Source organism: Pelodiscus sinensis, chromosome 1 (genome assembly GCF_052426305.1).
Source record: "Pelodiscus sinensis isolate ZL-2025 chromosome 1, ASM5242630v1, whole genome shotgun sequence".
Taxonomy (NCBI): Eukaryota; Metazoa; Chordata; order Testudines; family Trionychidae; genus Pelodiscus; species Pelodiscus sinensis.
The window spans coordinates 359,931,081-359,950,417 of NC_143052.1; the positions used below are offsets into that span (position 1 = coordinate 359,931,081).

Consider the following 19,337-nt stretch of genomic DNA (forward strand, 5'->3'; position numbering starts at 1 on the left):
GGCAGGACGGGACCCCAATCAGGTCCAAAAGTACCTTAAAACCTTCTCCTGGAGGAAAGGGTATCCCATGCAAAGTTTGGCTGTGGTAGCTCTTATAGGGTACGTCTAAACTACATGGCTCCGTCGATGGAACCATGTAGATTTGTTTGTTCGGCAAAGAGAAATGAAGCAACAATTTAAATAATCGCGGCTTCATTTAAATTTACATGGCTGCCACGATGAGCCGACAAACAGCTGATCAGCTATTTGTCAGCTCAGCACGCTAGTCTGGACACTCCCCTGCCGACCTGAAAGCCCTTTATCGACCTACCTGGTAAACCTCATCCTACGAGGCATAACGGGGAGGTCGATAAAGGGCTTTCAGGTCGGCACGGGAGCATCCAGACTAGCACGCTGAGCTGACAAATAGCTGATCAGCTGTTTGTCGGCTCAGCGCGGCAGCCATGTAAATTTAAATGAAGCCGCGATTATTTAAATCGCAGCTTCATTTCCCTTTGCCATCAGCCTAATCTACATGGCTCCATCGATGGCGCCATGTAATTAAGACACACCCTAGTGTCCAAGTTATTAGAGCACAAACATACAAACATTCTCCTTTAGATATTCGATTAAGCCCAGTGTAAACAATTGTACCTGGGGAAGCAATCAGCGTGCGCATCCCCCTTCCATTGCTCAAGGGGGCCTACCCAAGTCACTCATTGGGAGTTCTGATCCCGTTTGGGGAGGGGTATCCCAGGAACCTGGGCCTGAAACTACTCCTCAGACCTAAAGAGGTTCTGTGTCTGTACTGCTCCGGGAGGGGGGGGGGGGGCACTGATCTCAGCTCAGGGCCTTGGCTAGGGGAGACCAGGTGGTGAGAAGCCCCAGATAGCAGGAAGGTGAGTGGCAGAGGTTTTGTCAGCACCCCGTGGGGTCTCTGTGACCACACCCATCACAGACCCCACTCCTGGCAATTCCGCAGTATATGGTGCTGCCTGTGTCAATCATGTCTACACCTCGTGCTGTGGGAAGCCATGCAAGAAAACAGCAGGAAACACATCTCGGGGAAAACACCCGGTCCTCACTGCTATCAGCACCATGGAAACCCCCGCTCATTGCCAGCCGAGGCTGAAGGAAAGCCCATGTTTGATGGCAGAAGAACGGGATGGAGAATCACCTTGTCGGACATGTGCTCAGCTTTGGTCTCCACAGAGGGTACAGCAGATAGAAAGGGAGATCAGAGAAAGACGATGGGACGGGGGAGGCCACCATGTGCAGGGCCAACCAAAAAGTCTGGGATTGTTTGGGAGAGGAGAGAAAACAAGGGAATATATGATAGAGGAGAAGAAAACAAAGAACAGAACTGATCGCGTTGCATTGGCCAAAGAGAGAGCAGTTCCCAGCCAGTGATATCCATATATCATCACAACCGATTCGGGGAAATGTGAGCTAGAAACACGGGAATGCAAATTGGGCATGAGGTTAGTAGGGATCTCAAAAGTCACAAGTCTACAGTTAAGTAAGTGTGAAGCATTCGTGAAAAAATCAGTTCTGTGCCGAATGTAAGGCTGTAAATGGCGGATAGCAATCTATAACAAATGGGGGCAAGGGAAAGCAGAGGGCAAGCAATACAAATCGGGCACTGAGAAAATTGATAGGGGATGTTAAAGCTATCAGGGAAAAAGCCATTCTTGGCCATGCTAAGGATCACAAGCAGGAGTTAATTAATTATACTAGGAACCAAGAACTCTGAGGCTACGTCTAGACTGGCAGGATTTTCCGCAAATGCTTTTAATGGAAAAGTTTTCTGTTAAAAGCATTTGCGGAAAAGAGCGTTTAGATTGGCACGGATGCTTTTCCGCAAAAGCACTTTTTGAAGAAGAGCGTCCGTGCCAATCTAGACGCGCTTTTGCGGAAAAAAGACCTGAACACCATTTTCGTGATTGGGGCTTTTTTGTGCAAAATGAATCTGAGCTGTCTACACTGGCTCTTTTGCGCAAATCATTTGCGCAAAAGGACTTTTGCCCGAACGGGAGCAGCATAGTATTTCCGCGACAACACTGACAATCTTACATGAGATCGTCAGTGTTCTTGCGGAAATTCAAGCAGCCAGTGTAGACAGCTGGCAACTGCTTTTGCAGAAAAACTTGCCAGTCTAGACACAGCCTGTAAGTTTAGTCCAATTCCTAGTGGGAGAAAGGAAACTAGTTAATGTTGCAGAAAAGGTAAATGTGTACAAGACGTAGGGTTTGGGAGATTTGTGCATTTAAAAAGAAGCAGAATAAGCTACCTATCCCACATAAGGGGAGGAAACTGACTGATCAACCAGACATCTCATTCAGAAGCAGAAGTTCTCAGCCTGCTTTTGCAGAGCCGGAAACAGTCAAAAAAGGCAAATAGAGGGAAGTTTCTGTCTCAACATAATCTATTCAAAATAAAGGCAAACTTTGAACAAAGATTTGACACAATTAGGAGACACTGGAAACCTTGGAATGGGATTCACTCCAAAGTAAGTCTTAGGAAGGGACAGTCAGTTGCACACACACAAAATGGAAAGTGACTCCCAGGGAGAAGTCTTGGGGAAGACAAAATAAATATGAATAAACAGTGTAACACAGCTGAAACCAAAAAGCAATATCGGCCTGGGATGCATTAGCAGGAGTGTTGTAAGCAAGAGCCAAGACTCTGCACTGCTTAGGTCTCAGTTGGAGTACTGGGTCCAGTCCTGGGCACCACATTTCAGGAAAGATTGAACAGGGTCCGGAGAAGAGCAACAAAATAATTGAAGGCCTAGAAACCATGAACTATGGGGGAAAGCTGAAGGATCTGGGCTTGTTTAGTTTGGAAAAGAGAAGGCTGAGAGAGGACATGGTAGCCGCTTCCAAGTACCTGCGGGGCTGTTACAAGGAAGAGGGAGAACAATTTATTAAAGATCTAGAAAGGGAGCTGTGGGGAGCAGGGTCTGCAGGCGAGGGGGACGCGCTTCCCACCGCTCTCCTGGGCAGGGCACAGAGGGACAGAGCCATGCAGAGCTGTGGGAGTGGTGCCTGGGGATGGTCGGTGTCAGCAAAATGTCTCCCAGCCACGGTCCCATTCTCCTCAGCAGCTGTGTGTGGCCGGGGGCTGCAGGTTGCCCAGCACCGGCCTGGAACTGCTCAGCTCTGGGTGAGGAAAGGGGACGGGACTCATGGGCCTCCCACATCCCTGCCAGGCCTAGGACTCTATGTTTCTGTGTTTCTATGTTTCTATGGTAACACAATAGAACACGGTCCCATTCTCCTCAGCAGCTGTGTGTGGCCGGGGGCTGCAGGTTGCCCAGCACTGGCCTGGCACTGCTCAGCCCTGGGTGAGGAAAGGGGACAGGACTCATGGGCCTCCCACATCCCTGCCAGGCCTAGGACTCTATGTTTCTGTGTTTCTATGTTTCTATGGTAACACAATAGAACACGGTCCCATTCTCCTCAGCAGCTGTGTGTGGCCGGGGGCTGCAGCTTGCCCAGCACCAGCCTAGGACTGACCAGCCCTGTGTGAGGAAAGGGGCTGGGGCTGGAGGGCCTCCCATGGTCCCTGCCAGGCCTGGGATTGTATGTCTCTCTATGTTCCTAAGATAAAGGAGATGAGAGCCCCATGTCCTGGAACAAACAGAGCCTGGAATAGACAACCGCCTCGTGGGGAGCTCCCAGTGCCGGGCTGTGGCCAAGGGACGCTGGGATTCCTGGTCGTGTGCACAGCAGAGCTGTGAGCTGGCGCAGGGGCAGGGTTTCCCCCTTGCACACGGCATCGGTGAAAGCGCCTGGGTGAGATCGCGGGACCCGAACTGGCAGCGGGGGAGGAAAAGAGCCGCACAGATGGGGGGAGGCTGCGTCAAATCCCATCCAGAGAGAGACCCAAACCCTCATCTCATTATTGTATCAAACTAGGCTCAGGCAGAGACTGGGCTGGGGCGGAACCACCGGGAATGTCGGGCGCTGGGATCTCACCGAGATGAGAAGCGCCAGGCCCAGAGGCTGGAGGCTGAAGCCAGACGAATTCCAGCTGGAAATCCAGGCTAACGGCTGAGCCCTGATCGTGATTCACCCTGCGGAGAGACTGCGAGGGGAAGGGCTGGATTCTCCAACTCCCAGTGCTGGCAGAGCCAGGCCGGAGGCTGTTCTGGGTGTTGGCTTGAGGGCTTGTTGGGACTGAAAGCATCACAGCAGCTCGGCTGTGGCGCTTCACCGGAGCCCCCGGGAACCCTGGTCTTGCCTCTACTGAAAAGGGGGTTCAATGGTTGCAGGGCGGAACCCTGGCACCTCCACGCTTCCCAGGAAAGAGCCCCACGGTCAGCCAGAGCCCTGCCATGCCGGAGGAGGAGGGGACAGCGTCTGTGCAGGGCACGCAGCTGCCTCCTCAGCTCTTTATCCATTCTTACTCCAAGGGGAGTTTTGTTTCAGTGAGGCCTGAGCAAAGTCCTAGGCACAGCCCCGTATTGTACATCGACTAATTCCTCAGCTCCAGAAGGATCCCCTGTGCCGCTGAAATGCAGCCACCTCTGGGTTGTAGCACATCATTAGGGATCAGCTGGGGTGCACAGAAAAGAGGACACAGTAGCAAACTCATCCCCTATGCCAAGGGACCTGGGATGTTTAGGAGTTCTGCAGAGCACAAAGGGCCCTAGACTGACTCTCTGACCCATCACACTCATGCCTCCCTGGGGCGGTGGGGCAGGGGAGCCCCTCAGTCAGAGCTGGTACCTGTGAGTGCGGAGAGGGACGTGTCTTCCCTGGAACCCCCCTCAGGCGGCCGCGTCCCGCACCTCTCTCAGCCCAGCGTCTGCAGCAGCGTCCCGCGCTGAGAGCCAGCACAGGGCTGGGCACTGGTTATAACAGCTCTGGGCTGTCCCGGGGGGGTTCTCTCAGCCTCGGGGGGGGGGGGGAGAAGCAGCATCTGGAAGCCAACAGGCTGGAGACCGGAGACACTGCAACCAGCGTCTCTGAGTCCATGTCTGGGCTTCTGGGCTATTTATCCAGTTTTTGGCATAATTAGCAATTCATGGAACTGTGGTTCTGTACCCTGCGTGCCCCCCCCATGTGGCACCTCTCTGCAGGGAGGGATGTGCCACCCTCTCCACCCCCGACCCCCCGTCAGTATGGTTCTCACCTGCATGGAGATGGGTGTGTGCTCCCTTACCTGGGCCAGCCTGGGGCTTGTAGGGGAGAATAGTGTGCCCCCCCACACACACACACCCTAGCTAGAAGGGAGGCTCCATGCCCCCAGCTAGGACAGGGCTGCTGGAAAATGCACTTCTTCCCCCATCTCCCCATGCCAGCTGCCCTCTCCAGAGAGCCTCTTCCAGCCCAGCTCCGTGCCAGGCACAGCTGCTAATTCAAGGTCCCTCGGCCCTGTGCCCCCCGCTGCCACCGGAGGACTGACCTGGCTCAGTACCTGCCTGGTCCCACTGCAGCTTGGAGCAACCCATCACATCGCTTGTCCCACACCAGGGTGGCTGCTTGCTGGTTCCAGATGGCCAGCTGGATCTTGGTGAGCAGGTCAGGCCACATGGGAGGTGTCAAACCCCCACCTCTTCCATTCCTCCCCTTTTGCCCTGACCACCCACCTCACAGGCCAGCCCTGGGCTGGACCCCAGTGTCTTTGGGATCACCTAGGACAGGAGATGCTCCCACCACTTCTCTGACCCATGATCAGCACACAAAGCTCAAGCCAAACCCAACTGTTTGCACAACGGATAGAAAACTGGGGAGGAAACAGAACATTTCATGGAAGAAAGACACGCCCCCTCTGTGGGCACCAGGACGTCACAAACTGCATCTCCAGGAGGTCAAGAAGGTCCACAGTCTGCTCCTCACACATCCCAGGCCTCCTGCCCAGGCCTGGCTTTGCTCTCTCCCTGTGCTGGGCCCTCTGTCCATAACCCATCTCACGCCCCAGTGGTTCACTGTGCTCAGCTGCTGTGTTACTTGTGGTGTGGCTGGGGTCCACCCTCCTGGCTCCCTGCCCCAGCTCCCAGTCCTGCCTTAGCTCTGCTGCTCTGCCTGCAGCCCCTATTCCAGCTCAGCATCACTTCTGCTCTGCCTCCCACCCAGATTCACCCTCTCGGCTGCTTCTCTGGCCGCTGTCGTTCCAGTGTCTGCTCTCTGCCTCCAGCTCAGCTTGAAAGCCTGCCGGATTACCACTGTGCAAATGGCCCGATGTCACTTACAAAACCAATGCAAAGGGCCCAGTCCACCAGCTGTTTTATTACCATGTTGGTCGACATGTCCACTAGCACCACAAAGCTTTCGTTAGATACCTATCAAAGGGCTGAGTTCTTTTTCTTAAGAAAAGGACAAGTAGGTGATTATTCACATTAGCAAACAACGGCGAATCACAGTGTTAAACTAGTCCGAAGGAGACCAACATGCATGTAGCACAATAATAACGTTCTCGTGCTTTTCATTTCTGAAGCCGTTCAGTGGCAGTGGCCAATGTCGATGGTTCATGCTGAATTACTTTGTTGCGGGTAGGCTCTAGAAGGCAACATTTTACGCTCACAGTCATTCTCAGAAGTCGAATGCTTCGGCTGATGTTCAAGCCTAGGAGCAGTGGCACTATAATCACTTCTTTCACTGGTGCAAACTATTCCGAACAGATTTTACATTGCTTCCTATATGCCCCAGCATGAAGAACATTTTATAGACGTTCCTCTGGGATGTGGCTGCTCAGGTTTGTTTTATCAAGTTCATCTGAGAAAACCCTCTTTTGTCGGCAGTGTTGCTAAAAAGGAGCCAACACAATGAAAGGTCAAATGACCAAGTTCACTAACGTTTTTGACCTCAGCAGTAGCTTTGTGTTAAAGAGCTTCAACCCCAAATTGCTCATTTGATTTGTCCTATGTTTGGAGCCAATGAACCATGGGCAGAACTTCCCCTGGCTGCTCCAACTCACCAAGATCTCCACAAAGATTGGGAAAAATGAGATATCAGGCAACTGATGTCATGGAGGCCCGAGATTGGGCCAGACAGTTGCGGTATGTTTTGTGGTCTGGAAGTCATGGCAAGGCAAAGTTGGGGTTTGCTGGGTTGGGAGCGGAAAGGTGACACTCAAACAGGTCAACGATGGTCAGGGAGAGGGAACCCAGCAATGGAGGAGCCGTGCTTGAGGACGGAGTAATAAGTGTTTCCTGACTCTTTGTTGTTTGCTAATTAATAGTTATTATCTGCCCCCTTTGACTATCTAGTCTTTAAATGTTTAGAGACTCGGTTTTTCCATGACAAATATTTTACCCGCTGCCTTTTCTTGTTCCCCCACTTCTCAGTTTTCCCTTCTTCCACTTATTTATTTTGTCCCTAGACATCCAACACTCCGGTCATCTGAAGAAGTGGGCTGTTCTCACAAAAGCTCATGACACCATCTACATGTTTTGTTAGTCTATAAAGTGCTACCAGACAATTCGTTGTTTTTTCAAGATACTAGGTATCAGGCACTTCTCAGACTGTGAACTTCCACAATGCTGAGCTCAGCCAAACCGGGACAGAACTCCCTTCCTTAACGAGGATGTGTCCTTCCCCCCCTCTTCTCACACACGGTGAATGCCAGTGACCCCACAAGAACAAACTCTACAGGTGTATTTGCCCACTTTGTCACGAAGCTCTTTGGTTTTGACCCCATAAATGATGGGGTTGAGCATGGGAGGAACAAGGAGATAGAGGTTGGCTGAGAAGATGTGAACATGGGGAGGGATGCCCTGGCCGAATCGATGGGTTAGGTAAGAGAAGAGGCTGGGAGTATAGGACGTCAGCATCACACAGAGGTGGGCCGTGCAGGTGCTGAGAGCTCTCTGGTGGCCTTTCTTGGAAGAAGTTCTGAGGATGGCCCAGATGATCAGCCCATAGGACAGGAGGATGAGGGTCAGGTCGAGCCCGGTGACTACAAATGCGATCACCAGACCATACATGCGGTTGACTGTGGTGTCCCCACACGACAGCTTCACCACAGCCATGTGCTCGCAGTACGTGTGGGGGATGACATGGCTGGCACAGAATGGCAGCCTGCTCAGGAGCAGGGGCATGGGCAGAATGAAGAGGATGGCTCTTATCAAACCCACCAGCCCTAGCGTAGCTACCCGGGCATTGCTGAGGATGGTGGTGTATCTCAGAGGGTTGCAGATGGCCACGTAGCGATCGAAGGCCATCGTCACCAGGACAGCTGACTGCATAACTGCAAATGTGTGAATGAAGAATGTCTGGGTGAGGCAGCCTTCCACAGTCACGCCCTTCACATTGAACCAAAATAGACACAGTGCTCTAGGCATGACGGAGGTGGACATGCCGATGTCGGTGAGCGCCAGCATGCAGATCAGCAAGTACATGGGCTTGTGCAGGGCCTGCTCCTTGCATATCACAAGCACAACTGTGACATTCCCCAGCAGGCCGATGATGTAGCACAGAGAGAAAGGGATGGAAATCCAGACGTGGGCAGCTTCCAGGCCTGGGATGCCCATTAGGATGAAAGTTGAAGAGCCAGCAGGCGTGCGATTGAAATCTGCCATGCATTGGTCAAGACGTTGGTGGGTCTAAGAAAGGCTCCGGGTGCCTGGGAAGGGAGAGAGGCACAGTGAGAGGGTCACCGACGTTATTACAAACAGGACAGAAAATATGTACAGTTGTGACCAATTTAGAAAGTGGGTAGCAGGGAAGTGGCAATATTTACAGGTGGCATCTAATCATTTTGGTCACAGTTGCATCAAGAGACATCGCTGGAGGGATCCAACCAAACCAGGTCACTGGGCATCCTGACGGAAGATGAACATCAAAGTCAGTAACTATAACATGTGCCTAGCAGAGGGAAAATGCTTGAGTTCCACAGAAACCTAACGAAGGTTTCATATAACTGTATAAACTGTGGACACTGAGACCCTAGAGGAGTGGGAGGTGGAACCTTGCAGAAAACGCAATGCCCTCACACCAGTAAGTCAATGTTTCATCTTCCTGTGGACTCCTTTGTGTAGTATGGCGCACCCTGCTCAGCCAGGATCCTGCAGAGCCAGAGGGGTTCAGAGAATGATGGACAGAGGTAGATGACAGGGATTGTTACCTTACAAAGGAGATGAATAAGATGGGCCATGAGAAATGTCTGGACACCAGTGACTGGTAGAGAGCAGATCACAACAGTGTTCTCCATGGCTCCTGAGACAAGTCCAAGGGACAAGCCATTCACCTAACCTGACACACGGCAAATTCCAAAGATTTGAAAAGATCCTTCCTTCCCCCAGTGCCAATCGACCCCGAGGCTCTCGTTGCTAAAGGTAAATTAGAATGAAGGGTTTGGGCATTTGCATGGCCAGTGACACTCTCCAACCACACCCGTTACAGTTCACTGCCTGTTTTGGAAAGGGAAAGAGTCACTTTTCCCCTGCCCAAACTGACATTCTCCTCCTGGCCTCTGACTTTGTGCTCATCGAAATGGGCACAAGGCTCTTGGTATTCAAGGCCACGGACCCCACCGCTGTTGGAATATGTAAGAATGAACAGGGGTCTGGGATGACCATACTTTAGTGAGAAGTGGTCCAGCCAGAGCAGGCATTCTCCTTCAAACGTGTTTTCCCCCCTCGTCCTGGCAGCCTAGAAAGCTAGATAAAGGGTCTGGCCAGAGCAGGTATTGTCCTTTCCGATGTAGAAACCTGGGAAGAGAGATGCATGGAACAGAGTCTTCTTTGCTTTCCCTCGTGTTATTCTCACTTGCTCTGAAAAAAGACTTTCTATGTCCTATCCCCTGTAATCTCTGTAACCTGCTGGCTTGGGAAGTATGTTGTGTACAAAAGTGCTGATGTAACTGAAAATCCTGTAAACAGGAGCAGGTATAATAATATTCACCATCTGCCTATTAATATTCATGTCTAGGAGCTAACATCACTAAACGAGGATTCGGGGGAAGCAGTGACAGACGTGTGAATTCACATACTAAAATGGATAAAGGAGAGCACAGATGCCAAATCATCGCTCACTTGGAACGATGTGTCCAGGCTCCGAGGGGAACGACTATCTCCAATAAAAAGGTCCTATTACTCCATCTCCTCCTGGGCTGCCTCTGACTTCTCTGACATGCACATTCATTCCTCAGCGGGAGCCCGGGCAGCCCTGCCCAGTTACATTTACCCTCTGGCCACGGCATGAACCAGCAAGAGAGAGGCTGACGCCAGAAGAACCCCCAGCTGCTTAGCCTGTGACCCCAAGGTTGTCCAGTCCTGCCCTGGTCTAAACTGTGACCGGTGTGAATTTCTTACCCAGTTTGCACCTCCCTCAGTGTGGAGAGGACAACGCACACTTGTGAGAGCAGAGCTGAGATCCCCCTGCTCCCCCAGACTGCACTGAAAGGCATGCTAGGTGTAGAATAAAACATTAAACACGGTTATTCATGGCGTGAGGTTTATCTCTTTGCTATCTCTTGTAATCAGCGTTATCCACCCGAAGAGATTCAAATGCTGCCCAGCTGCTTAGCAGGAAGCCCACAGTGCCTCAGGGGAGCAGCATGTTTCCTATTGGTGGTGCACATCTGCACATGCCTCCGTACACAGAACAACGTTTATTCTGCACACGGAAGGGAAAAACGAGAGGGAACATTGCCTGTAATCACTTAGAATGTAATCACATTGCCTAGCAAACAACAAAAAATGAAAACTAAGTTCCACGCATTGGCTAGGGTCCCATGCAAAGGCCCAGAACCCCCTTTCGCCTGGATCTAGCGGTTCCCCCGTTTCAGGCTTCTTTCCTCACATGTTTCCTGGAGTCTTCTTCTGTGGAAAGGGAAGCGGCACTGATGAGGTCACTCTGTGCTGTGACATGTTTGGGAAAGGGACTTATGGACATAAATCTACGTCGCTCAAAGGTGCTTGGGACAAATGGCCTCATGTAACCCATCAACCTTCGTGTCCTAATCCGCCGGGGCTGTGTATCTGAGTTGGGGACGGGGGTGTCCTTTTTGTGTGTAAGGTTGGGTATATGGCCTGTAGAATGCTTTGTGGTTTTAAATGTGCAAAGGAACACCATCGGGGGTTACCCTCAATGCTTAGCTATCCAGCTGTTTCCTGGGACCGGCCAGGAAACTTCCCACGTAGAGGTGCAATCTGTGAAACAGTGGGAAGCTTAGCAGGAAGTGTCTTTAGCCAGCCTGGCACAGCCAGCAGGGGATTACTAAAGACCCCAGGGAAAAGGAGACTACCCTGCTTTGGAGGGTTACCTGGCATAAGGACAGTTTTAGGGTGAGTTTGTGCAGAGGTTTTAGAGGAGAATTAGTGAAGCATTTTCTGTTATTTTAAATTTGTAACCTACTTTGCTCAGCCTGTTCTCACTTATAACCACTTCAGTCCTACAGCTGGTATTTCATAAAATCCCTTTTATTTCTTATCAAGCCCAGTGCAAATAATTGTTACGTGAGGGAGCAACCAGTGGGCACATTGCTCCGTTCACTGCTAAAGGGGGCGGATCCAAACAATTCGTTGGGGGTTTGATCCCCTTTGGGGAGTGGCATCTGGGGAAGCTGGGCCCAAAACTGAATTTTCCTTCGACCTGAAGAGGTTCAGTGTCTGTGCTGCTTCTCGGGGGGCAGGATCTTAGCTTGGGGCCTTGGCTGCGCCGGGACAGGGAGTTGGCGCAGTAGGACCAACATTGGGGTGTCTCCTGAAGCCTGTTTCTTGCCCTAATTCCTTGTTCGCCTGATGGCCCTTCCCAGCCGACTACCTAGACTGAAGGGCCCATTCCCAGCTGGGACTCCATTTGAAATACAGAGACCCAGTCAATGCTCACAGCGTCAGCTACAAACGCTCCATGCACACAGACAGGACCATCATAATCAGAACTGTCCAGTGGCGTCTCGCATACCTTGCACGGAATGTATCACAATTGTGTTATCACCGTGCCACAGTAAGATCACTTTGGGCACAGGGGCACACAGCGATCAATGTACCAGTGAAATGCCTCAAGTTACACAAGAGCTGGAAACCGCCCTAAGGGAAGGTGGTGACATCCCGGCTGCAGTTCTGCAGCTGGCTAGGGCAAAGAGACCCTGGAGCCTGCCCCAGAGCACCCAGGGCCAGGAATATTGGCCTGGGACCCACAATCACAACGAAAAATAACATTTTACCAACACTGTCCACCTGTCCCGGTACACACGAATCCGAGCCCCTACTGCCTCCAGCAGTGCCAATACTCCCTGCCTGTTACCGCAACCCCCAGCTCTGCCTGTCCCTGTACACCCTGCCCTGTTCCACGATCTTCAACGCTACCCGCCTGCCCCCGGGATCTCCAGCCCTACCGCACATTTATACCCCTTAGCTAGGAACAGGCCCGGTGCCAGGCCACACAGCAACAGCTACAGGAACATCTCCCCTGAAGTGGGAAGGGGGGAGACCAGATGGAAAAGCCGTTTGGGGGCGAAGGGAACCCCAGAAGCAGGAGCTCAGCCTGGATGGGGAAGGCGAAAGGGACAGACTCAGAACGACACAGAGCAGCCCCGGACAGACCGTACTGAGCCTGCGCTTCTGGGCCGGCAATTGCTGACGTGAGCATCAGGCTGCCGGGGGGTTGCTTGCGAGGGGAGGAATGGTCTGCATGAGAGATGATATCAGTGACTATTTGCTACTAGTGCAGCCCCCCACTATACAGCCTGAGACACCCCCTGGCCCAGGGGGCCTAGTTACGGCTCTCCTCTGCTGTGCCCTAGGCAGGACGCCCATTCCCTGTTTCCCCCAGTTCCACGACTCCTCCCCACGGCACACACAGGGGGTGTCTAGACAGCGGCGCTAGTTCAGGATACTTCCAGTACCACCCCCCCGCACCGCCATTCCGACGTCCCTGGAAACCGCGTTTCACGAGGATGTTTCGGAACAGCACTGCCTTTCAAAATACACTGGAAATAAGAGACACCATTTGCACAGCTCGATTTGTCTAGTTTATTTCAAGCTACGAGTGCAGTGCAGATGCACCCACACTGTGCGTTCCTGGACCGACTGATTTCCTCCAATCCTGCTTTTCTTTCTATTATTTTTGGAGTGTTTCTCATCCTCTCCAGACCTAAAGACTCAGGGCACAAGGAGAACAGACCCCTCTATCCCCCTTACAAATATTACTGTCCTGATTGTGCTGCACCTCTAAAGCTAGGTGTTTGCAATTTCAGTAACTTCTTCTGTCCGTTCATCTTTGATCCGAAGGAGCCGACTGGGCTTGGAGGCCAGGGCATGACTCAAGCGATCGTCGCTGGGGGCTCATGGCGAGATGATATCTGACCACTTATTTAAGTCCCCACGGGTGTATTTTGGGTGCACTCCGGGCTGTGTTGGGAGTTTTTATGCTGATCTCAAAGGGACCAGATTCACCCTCAGCACCAACCTTTCTGTTCTGTTAAGGGGCTCAAAGTGCCTGAAAGAAGCCCCCAGTTCATGTGGTGTTCGGAGGTTGGGTGTGAAAGGCGGGGAGTTCCCACACAGGCCCCGACTCTGATCTAAGGTAGACCAGTGTGACTCTGGAGTGACCCGCCGTGGGCAGAATCTGGCTGGTGTCGGCCCAGTCTCGTGGCAAACCCTCCGGTAACACAGAGGCTTTGGCTGCACTTCCCCCAGCACGGGGAAGCTGCTGAAGGTGGAGCACTTGGGAAAGAAGAGAGGAACCCAAAGCCCCCAAGGGAAGCTCTTGAAACAGACAGGACAGAGCAGGAGACAAGGAACTGCTCTGAAAAGTAAATATGAATCCGCATCTCCAATGCATTCGTGGTGCCACTTTTACCAGCCAGATCCCTGGGTGTTTCTGACCATCCTGAGCCATTCCAGTCGCCATGCTGGTGAATTCCCGCCCTGGGGTCTCTTGCCTTGAGACATGGACTCCCCCTGACCCCTCGGCCCTCACGTTAATGCACAAAGACCCAACTCACCCCAATCCCGTCCTGCGGGAGAGGAACGCTCCTCTCTGTGCGAGGAGGCAGAGCCTTGAGATTCGGGGTGCGACTCTCTCCCGTCTGGAATGCACCATTCTGGGCAGCAACATTTATGAGTCCCCTGCTGAGTCCCAGCAGGCTCTCAGCTTGGCAGGCTCCCAGACAATCCCCGGGCTCCGTGAGCGAGAGGCGAGCAGGGAATCGCCCTTGGAGAATGGCAGCATGTGAGCCTCTCTCAGGAGCACAGATTTGGCAAGTCGGTAATGGGACCCTCAGGGTAGATTGGGCCTTTTGTACTATTCATCCCACACCCTGGCTGTGGGTTCGCTGTGGTTAATGAATTGCCACCTGCACAATGCCACTCCTCTACCGTAATATCTCCTGGCCTAGTTGGGAAGCCATCAAACTCTGTGACCTTCCACTCCCGTGGGACATAAATAGTAGGGGGTTTCTTAGCTACTGCTGCCTGTTGGTCTATAACTGCCTTGACCAGCGATAAGGCTTCTCTCTGCTCAGTTCTAGCTTGCTGTAATGCCTCACTTTGGTCTGAAAATCTGCACTGAAGTTCAGCAACCTGGGTTTGTAGTCCTTCAATTCCAGCCATGGTAGTGCTCTCGACCAGGCCTGGATGGTGTTACCAGAACTCAACAAGTAAACCAATGGGGTGGACCCTTTGAATAGGATCCTGTTTGTGACGCCAATTATGTAAGCGGGGGCATGGTCTTGCTATTGTGGGGAACTTTCCTGGCTTCTATACCACCCCCGTGAAATGGACCAGCAAAAGGATCTGAGTCCCCACTCCCACTTCCTTTACCCCATAGTCTCCCTGACCTTGAGGGCTCCCCTTCCATTCTCCTGAGTAGCAGAGTCCTCGAAATCCCAACAAGGATGGGCCCAGGTTTTCTGGGGCTTAATCCCCGACCTTGTAGTCACTTGGGGCAGGGGCTAGGGTGTCCCCACTGCGAGATGCTCTCTGCACACTGCATGCTTTCTTGGCCCAGTGATAATTTCATACAGTTCAAAGCAAATACAATTTATTAAACAACAACTGATTAAAAAGAAAAGAATAAGGAGAAGTGAGGAAGGTTAAATGGGAACACACAGCCCCGCTCTGTAGCACGGGGACATCACAACCAGCAGTCTACAGAGTGTAAGAACAGTTCACAGTCTATTCCTTATAGGTCCCAGGGCTCTTTCTCAGGCCCTAGCTATGCTGCAGGGGGCTGCAGGTTGGACACGCTTGCTCTGGCAGTGACCACACGGCCTCAGGCTCTAGGTGGCAGGACCCCTCTCCCAGTTGGAGTTACAATCCCTCTCCAAGTCTGGCCTGCCGGGCCTCTTGGCTGGTGGCACGTCCCTGCCCAGAGACTCTTTTCCTCCCTTTGCTGGTCCCAGCTGCTCACCACACCAAGTTGCAGACTGTGCTGCTTTGCCAGACTCCAGCTCCTTGTCCCTTTGGCTCTCTGGTCACTGCAGGTCTGCTGCTCAGCACAGGGTCTGCGCTCCTTGGGCTGCGTGTGTGGCTTTGTCACTGCAGGTCTACCCCTCAGCGCAGCTTACACTCCTTGGGCTGCGTGTGCCTAGCTCTGACACTGCAGGTCTGTCTCTCCACACAGCTTGCTCTTCCTGCTGCTCTTCTCAGCTCTCTCTCCTTTTCTCACAGAGACCCAGAAAATCCTAGCTCACGTGGACGATGGGACCTGGCCTCCTAATTTCCTCATTGGCCTGTCCAACCTGTCAATCAGGCTAAGCTGGCGTGTTGGCCTCTTCCCATTGTCCCTGGGGTCTGTCAGTCTGAGGGCCCTGATTTCTCGTGGACCCTTCCCCTTTTGGTACTGGGAGCTGGCCAACCAAAAACTCCCACTGAGTTTTAGTAAGGGGCTAACAGTCCCCTTACATTACTATTTCTAGTTTTCAAGGCCTAAATTAGTCTTTAGGCTTCAACCTACAGGATCTTGCATTCCAGGTTCTCCTACTCATGTCTAGTACTGGGTTTCTCTCACTACTGATTGGTCCTACATGTCTATAGCCCCACAATTTAACTCTAATTAACATAAAATGAAAAAATATGATGCAACCTTTTGCCTGAGCATAACATCACCCAATAAATTATTAATGAACTAACATCCCTGGCTATACTCTAGATCCAATCATTTCATAGGTTATGTTTTCCTATGTGCCTCACTTTCTTCCCACCCCCCAGGAGTACACTTTGGCTATGTCTGCACTACCAGGTTATTTCGAAAATATAACACCTGAAAACTTACGAGCAGTGGCACTGTAATCACTTCTTTCACTGGTGAAAACTATTCAGAATAGATTTTATGTTGCTTCATAAATGCCCCAGAATGAAGAATGTTTTCTGTATGTTCCTCTGGGGTCTGGTTGCTCAGGTTTATTATTAACAAGTCCACCTGAGAAAACCCTCTTTAGTCGGCAGAGTTGCTAAAAAGCAGCCAACACAAGGACAGGGCAACTGACCAAGTTCACTAACATTTTTCTCCTCAGAAGCAACCTTGTGTTAAATGGCTTCAACCCCAAATTGCTCATCTGGTTTGTCCTAAGTTTGGGGCTAGTGAACCATGGGCAGCACGTCCCCTGACTTCTCCTACTCACCAAGGTCTCCACAAAGCACAGGAAAAATGAGATATCAGGCAATGGATATTGTGAAGGGCCGAACAACATAGAAGAGCTTAGTGCTGGCTCACTGGGGGTATGTCTACACTACCCTCCTAGTTCAAACTAGGAGGGTAATGTAGGCATACCGCACTTGCAAATAAAGCCCAGGATTTGAATTTCCCGGGCTTCATTTGCATAAGCGGGGAGCTGCCATTTTTAAAACCCCGCTGGTTCGAACCGCGTGCCGCGTGGCTACACGCGGCACGAACTACCGTTACTCCTCATTTCACAAGGAGTAACGGTAGTTCGAACTAGGAAGCCTAGTTCGAACTACCTAGTTCGTGCCCCGTGTAGCCGCGCTGCACGGGGTTCGAACCAGCGGGGTTTTAAAAATGGCGGCTCCCCGCTTATGCAAATGAATTCAAATCCCGGGCTTCATTTGCAAGTGCGGTATGCTTGTTCGAACTAGCGGGGTAGTGTAGACATACCCCAGGTGTGACATAGTTGGTGGGCTGTCCACTCTTGTGACCCTGCATCCACTCTGGTTTGGCATCCACTGGTTGCTGTGCTGTGTGTGACCCCTACTGCCCCATGCAGAGACTGTGTGTGTATGTGTGTGTGCAGTGCCCAGCAGGAGATGTTCCCTGAGGAGAGGCACACAGGAAATGGCACAGCCACCTGACACCTGGACTAGGTGGAGGTTATCTGACCAAAGCAAAAGGGGAGGGTGCCTGGGGGCTAAGGGACCAGTTGCTGGTTAGTCTCAGCTGGGTAGGATTAGGAGGGGAGACTGGGAGCAGGAAAGGGGGGTTCTGGGCCTGTAAGCCCTTCCCCCCAAAAGGAATAAGGCTGCTTTCCCTAGCTCCTGTGCTAACATTGCTCGTATGCTACGCTGTGTCCCTGAAAAGCAATAAAACCTTCTACTCTACTGGCTGGGTCAGAGTCCCATCTGGCTGCGGATGGGGGTGCAGGGTTGGAGGCGCCCAGACATGACGGAACACTAGGTCACTGTACCTGTGATAAAGAGGATCAGCAATGTAGTTTGCAGTTAACAAATGGAAGCAATCCCGTCAGCTATCCAAAGAGACAAAGAACCCCGTTCTCACAGGGATAATGCACAGCGAGACTGTGCCAGACAGTTGAGGTATGTTTTGTGGTCTGGAAGTCGTGGCAAGGAAAAGTTGCAGTTTGTAGGGTTGGGCGTGGAAAGGTGACACCCAAACAGGTCAGGCAATGGTCAGGGAGAGGGAACCCCACAATGGAAGAGCCAGGCTTGATGACGGAGTGATAAGACACTAGGTATCAAGCACTTCTCAGACTGAGAACTTCCACAATTGCTGAACTGGGACAGAGCTCCCTTCCTTAACGAGGACGTGTCCTTCCCCCCCTCTTCTCACACATGCTTAATGCCAGTGGCTCCACAAGAACAAACTCTACAGGTGTATTTGCCCACTTTGTCACGAAGCTCTTTGGTTTTGACCCCATAAATGATGGGGTTGAGCATGGGAGGAACAAGGAGATAGAGGTTGGCTGAGAAGATGTGAACATGGGGAGGGATGCCCTGGCCGAACCGATGGGTTAGGTAAGAGAAGAGGCTGGGAGTATAAAACATCAGCATCACACAGAGGTGGGCCGTGCAGGTGCTGAGGGCTCTATGGTGGCCTTTCTTGGAGGACGTTCTGAGGACAGCCCGGAAGATCACCGCATAGGACAGGAGGATGAGGGTCATGTCGAGCCCGGTGACTACAAACGCGATCACCAGACCATACATGCGGTTGACTGTGGTGTCCCCACACGACAGCTTCACCACAGCCATGTGCTCGCAGTACGTGTGGGGGATGACATGGCTGGCACAGAATGGCAGTCTGCTTAGGAGCAGGGGCATGGGCAGAATGAAGAGGACGGCTCTTATCAAACCCACCAGCCCTAGTGTAGCTACCCGGGCATTGCTGAGGATGGTGGTGTATCTCAGAGGGTTGCAGATGGCCACGTAGCGATCGAAGGCCATCGTCACCAGGACAGCTGACTGCATAACTGCAAGTGTGTGAATGAAGAATGTCTGGGTGAGGCAGCCTTCCACAGTCACGCCCTTCACATTGAACCAAAATAGACACAGTGCTCTAGGCATGACGGAGGTGGACATGCCGATGTCGGTGAGCGCCAGCATGCAGAGCAGTAGGTACATGGGCTTGTGCAGGGCCTGCTCCTTGCCTACCACAAACACCACTGTGAGATTCCCCAGGAAGCCGATGATGTAGCACAGAGAGAAAGGGATGGAAATCCAGATGTGGGCAGCTTCCAGGCCTGGGATGCCCATTAGGATGAAAGTCGAAGTGCCAGCTGGTGTGCGATTGAAATCTGCCATGCTTTGGTCAATGTATTGGTGAGTCTCAGAAAGGCTCCAGGTGCCTGGGAAAAGAGAGCGAGAGGGTCACCAATATTATTACAAATAGGACAGTAAATATGTACAGTTGTGACCAATTTAGAAAGGAGGTTGTAGTGAAGTGTCAACATGTACAGGTGGCATCTAATCATTTCGGTCACAGTCGCTTCAGGAGACATCACCGGAGGGATTCAACCACACCAGGTGATTCAGCCTGAGGGTGGATGAACATCAGAGTCAGTAACTGTAACATGTACCCAGCAGAAGGGAAATGCTTGAGTTCCTCAACCACCCAACGAAGATCTCATATAATGGTATGAACTGCGGAAACTGAGACCCAGGAGGAGTGGGAGGTGGAACCCTGCAGAAAACGCAATGCCCTCACACCAGTAAGTCAATGTTTCATCTTCCTGTGGACTCCTTTGTGTAGTATGGTGCACCCTGCTCAGCCAAG

General features: G+C 51.9%; 2 protein-coding genes across 2 annotated transcripts; both read right to left on the bottom strand.

The window, feature by feature from the left end:
- Nucleotides 1-7,058: 7,058 nt before the first annotated feature.
- Nucleotides 7,059-9,634, bottom strand: LOC102462005 (olfactory receptor 52P1-like). The gene has a single exon (XM_006118857.3). The coding sequence runs from the start codon at nucleotides 8,504-8,506 to the stop codon at nucleotides 7,535-7,537; it is 972 nt and encodes a 323-aa protein (XP_006118919.3). The 5' UTR covers nucleotides 8,507-9,634; the 3' UTR covers nucleotides 7,059-7,534.
- Nucleotides 9,635-17,893: 8,259 nt separating this feature from the next.
- Nucleotides 17,894-18,895, bottom strand: LOC102462253 (olfactory receptor 52P1-like). The gene has a single exon (XM_006118858.3). The coding sequence runs from the start codon at nucleotides 18,863-18,865 to the stop codon at nucleotides 17,894-17,896; it is 972 nt and encodes a 323-aa protein (XP_006118920.3). The 5' UTR covers nucleotides 18,866-18,895.
- Nucleotides 18,896-19,337: the final 442 nt, after the last annotated feature.

What these genes read in the sequence shown, in the direction of transcription:
- LOC102462253 (XM_006118858.3), bottom strand. Translation starts at nt 18,865, where the DNA reads ATGGCAGATTTCAATCGCACACCAGCTGGCACTTCGACTTTCATCCTA.
- LOC102462005 (XM_006118857.3), bottom strand. Translation starts at nt 8,506, where the DNA reads ATGGCAGATTTCAATCGCACGCCTGCTGGCTCTTCAACTTTCATCCTA.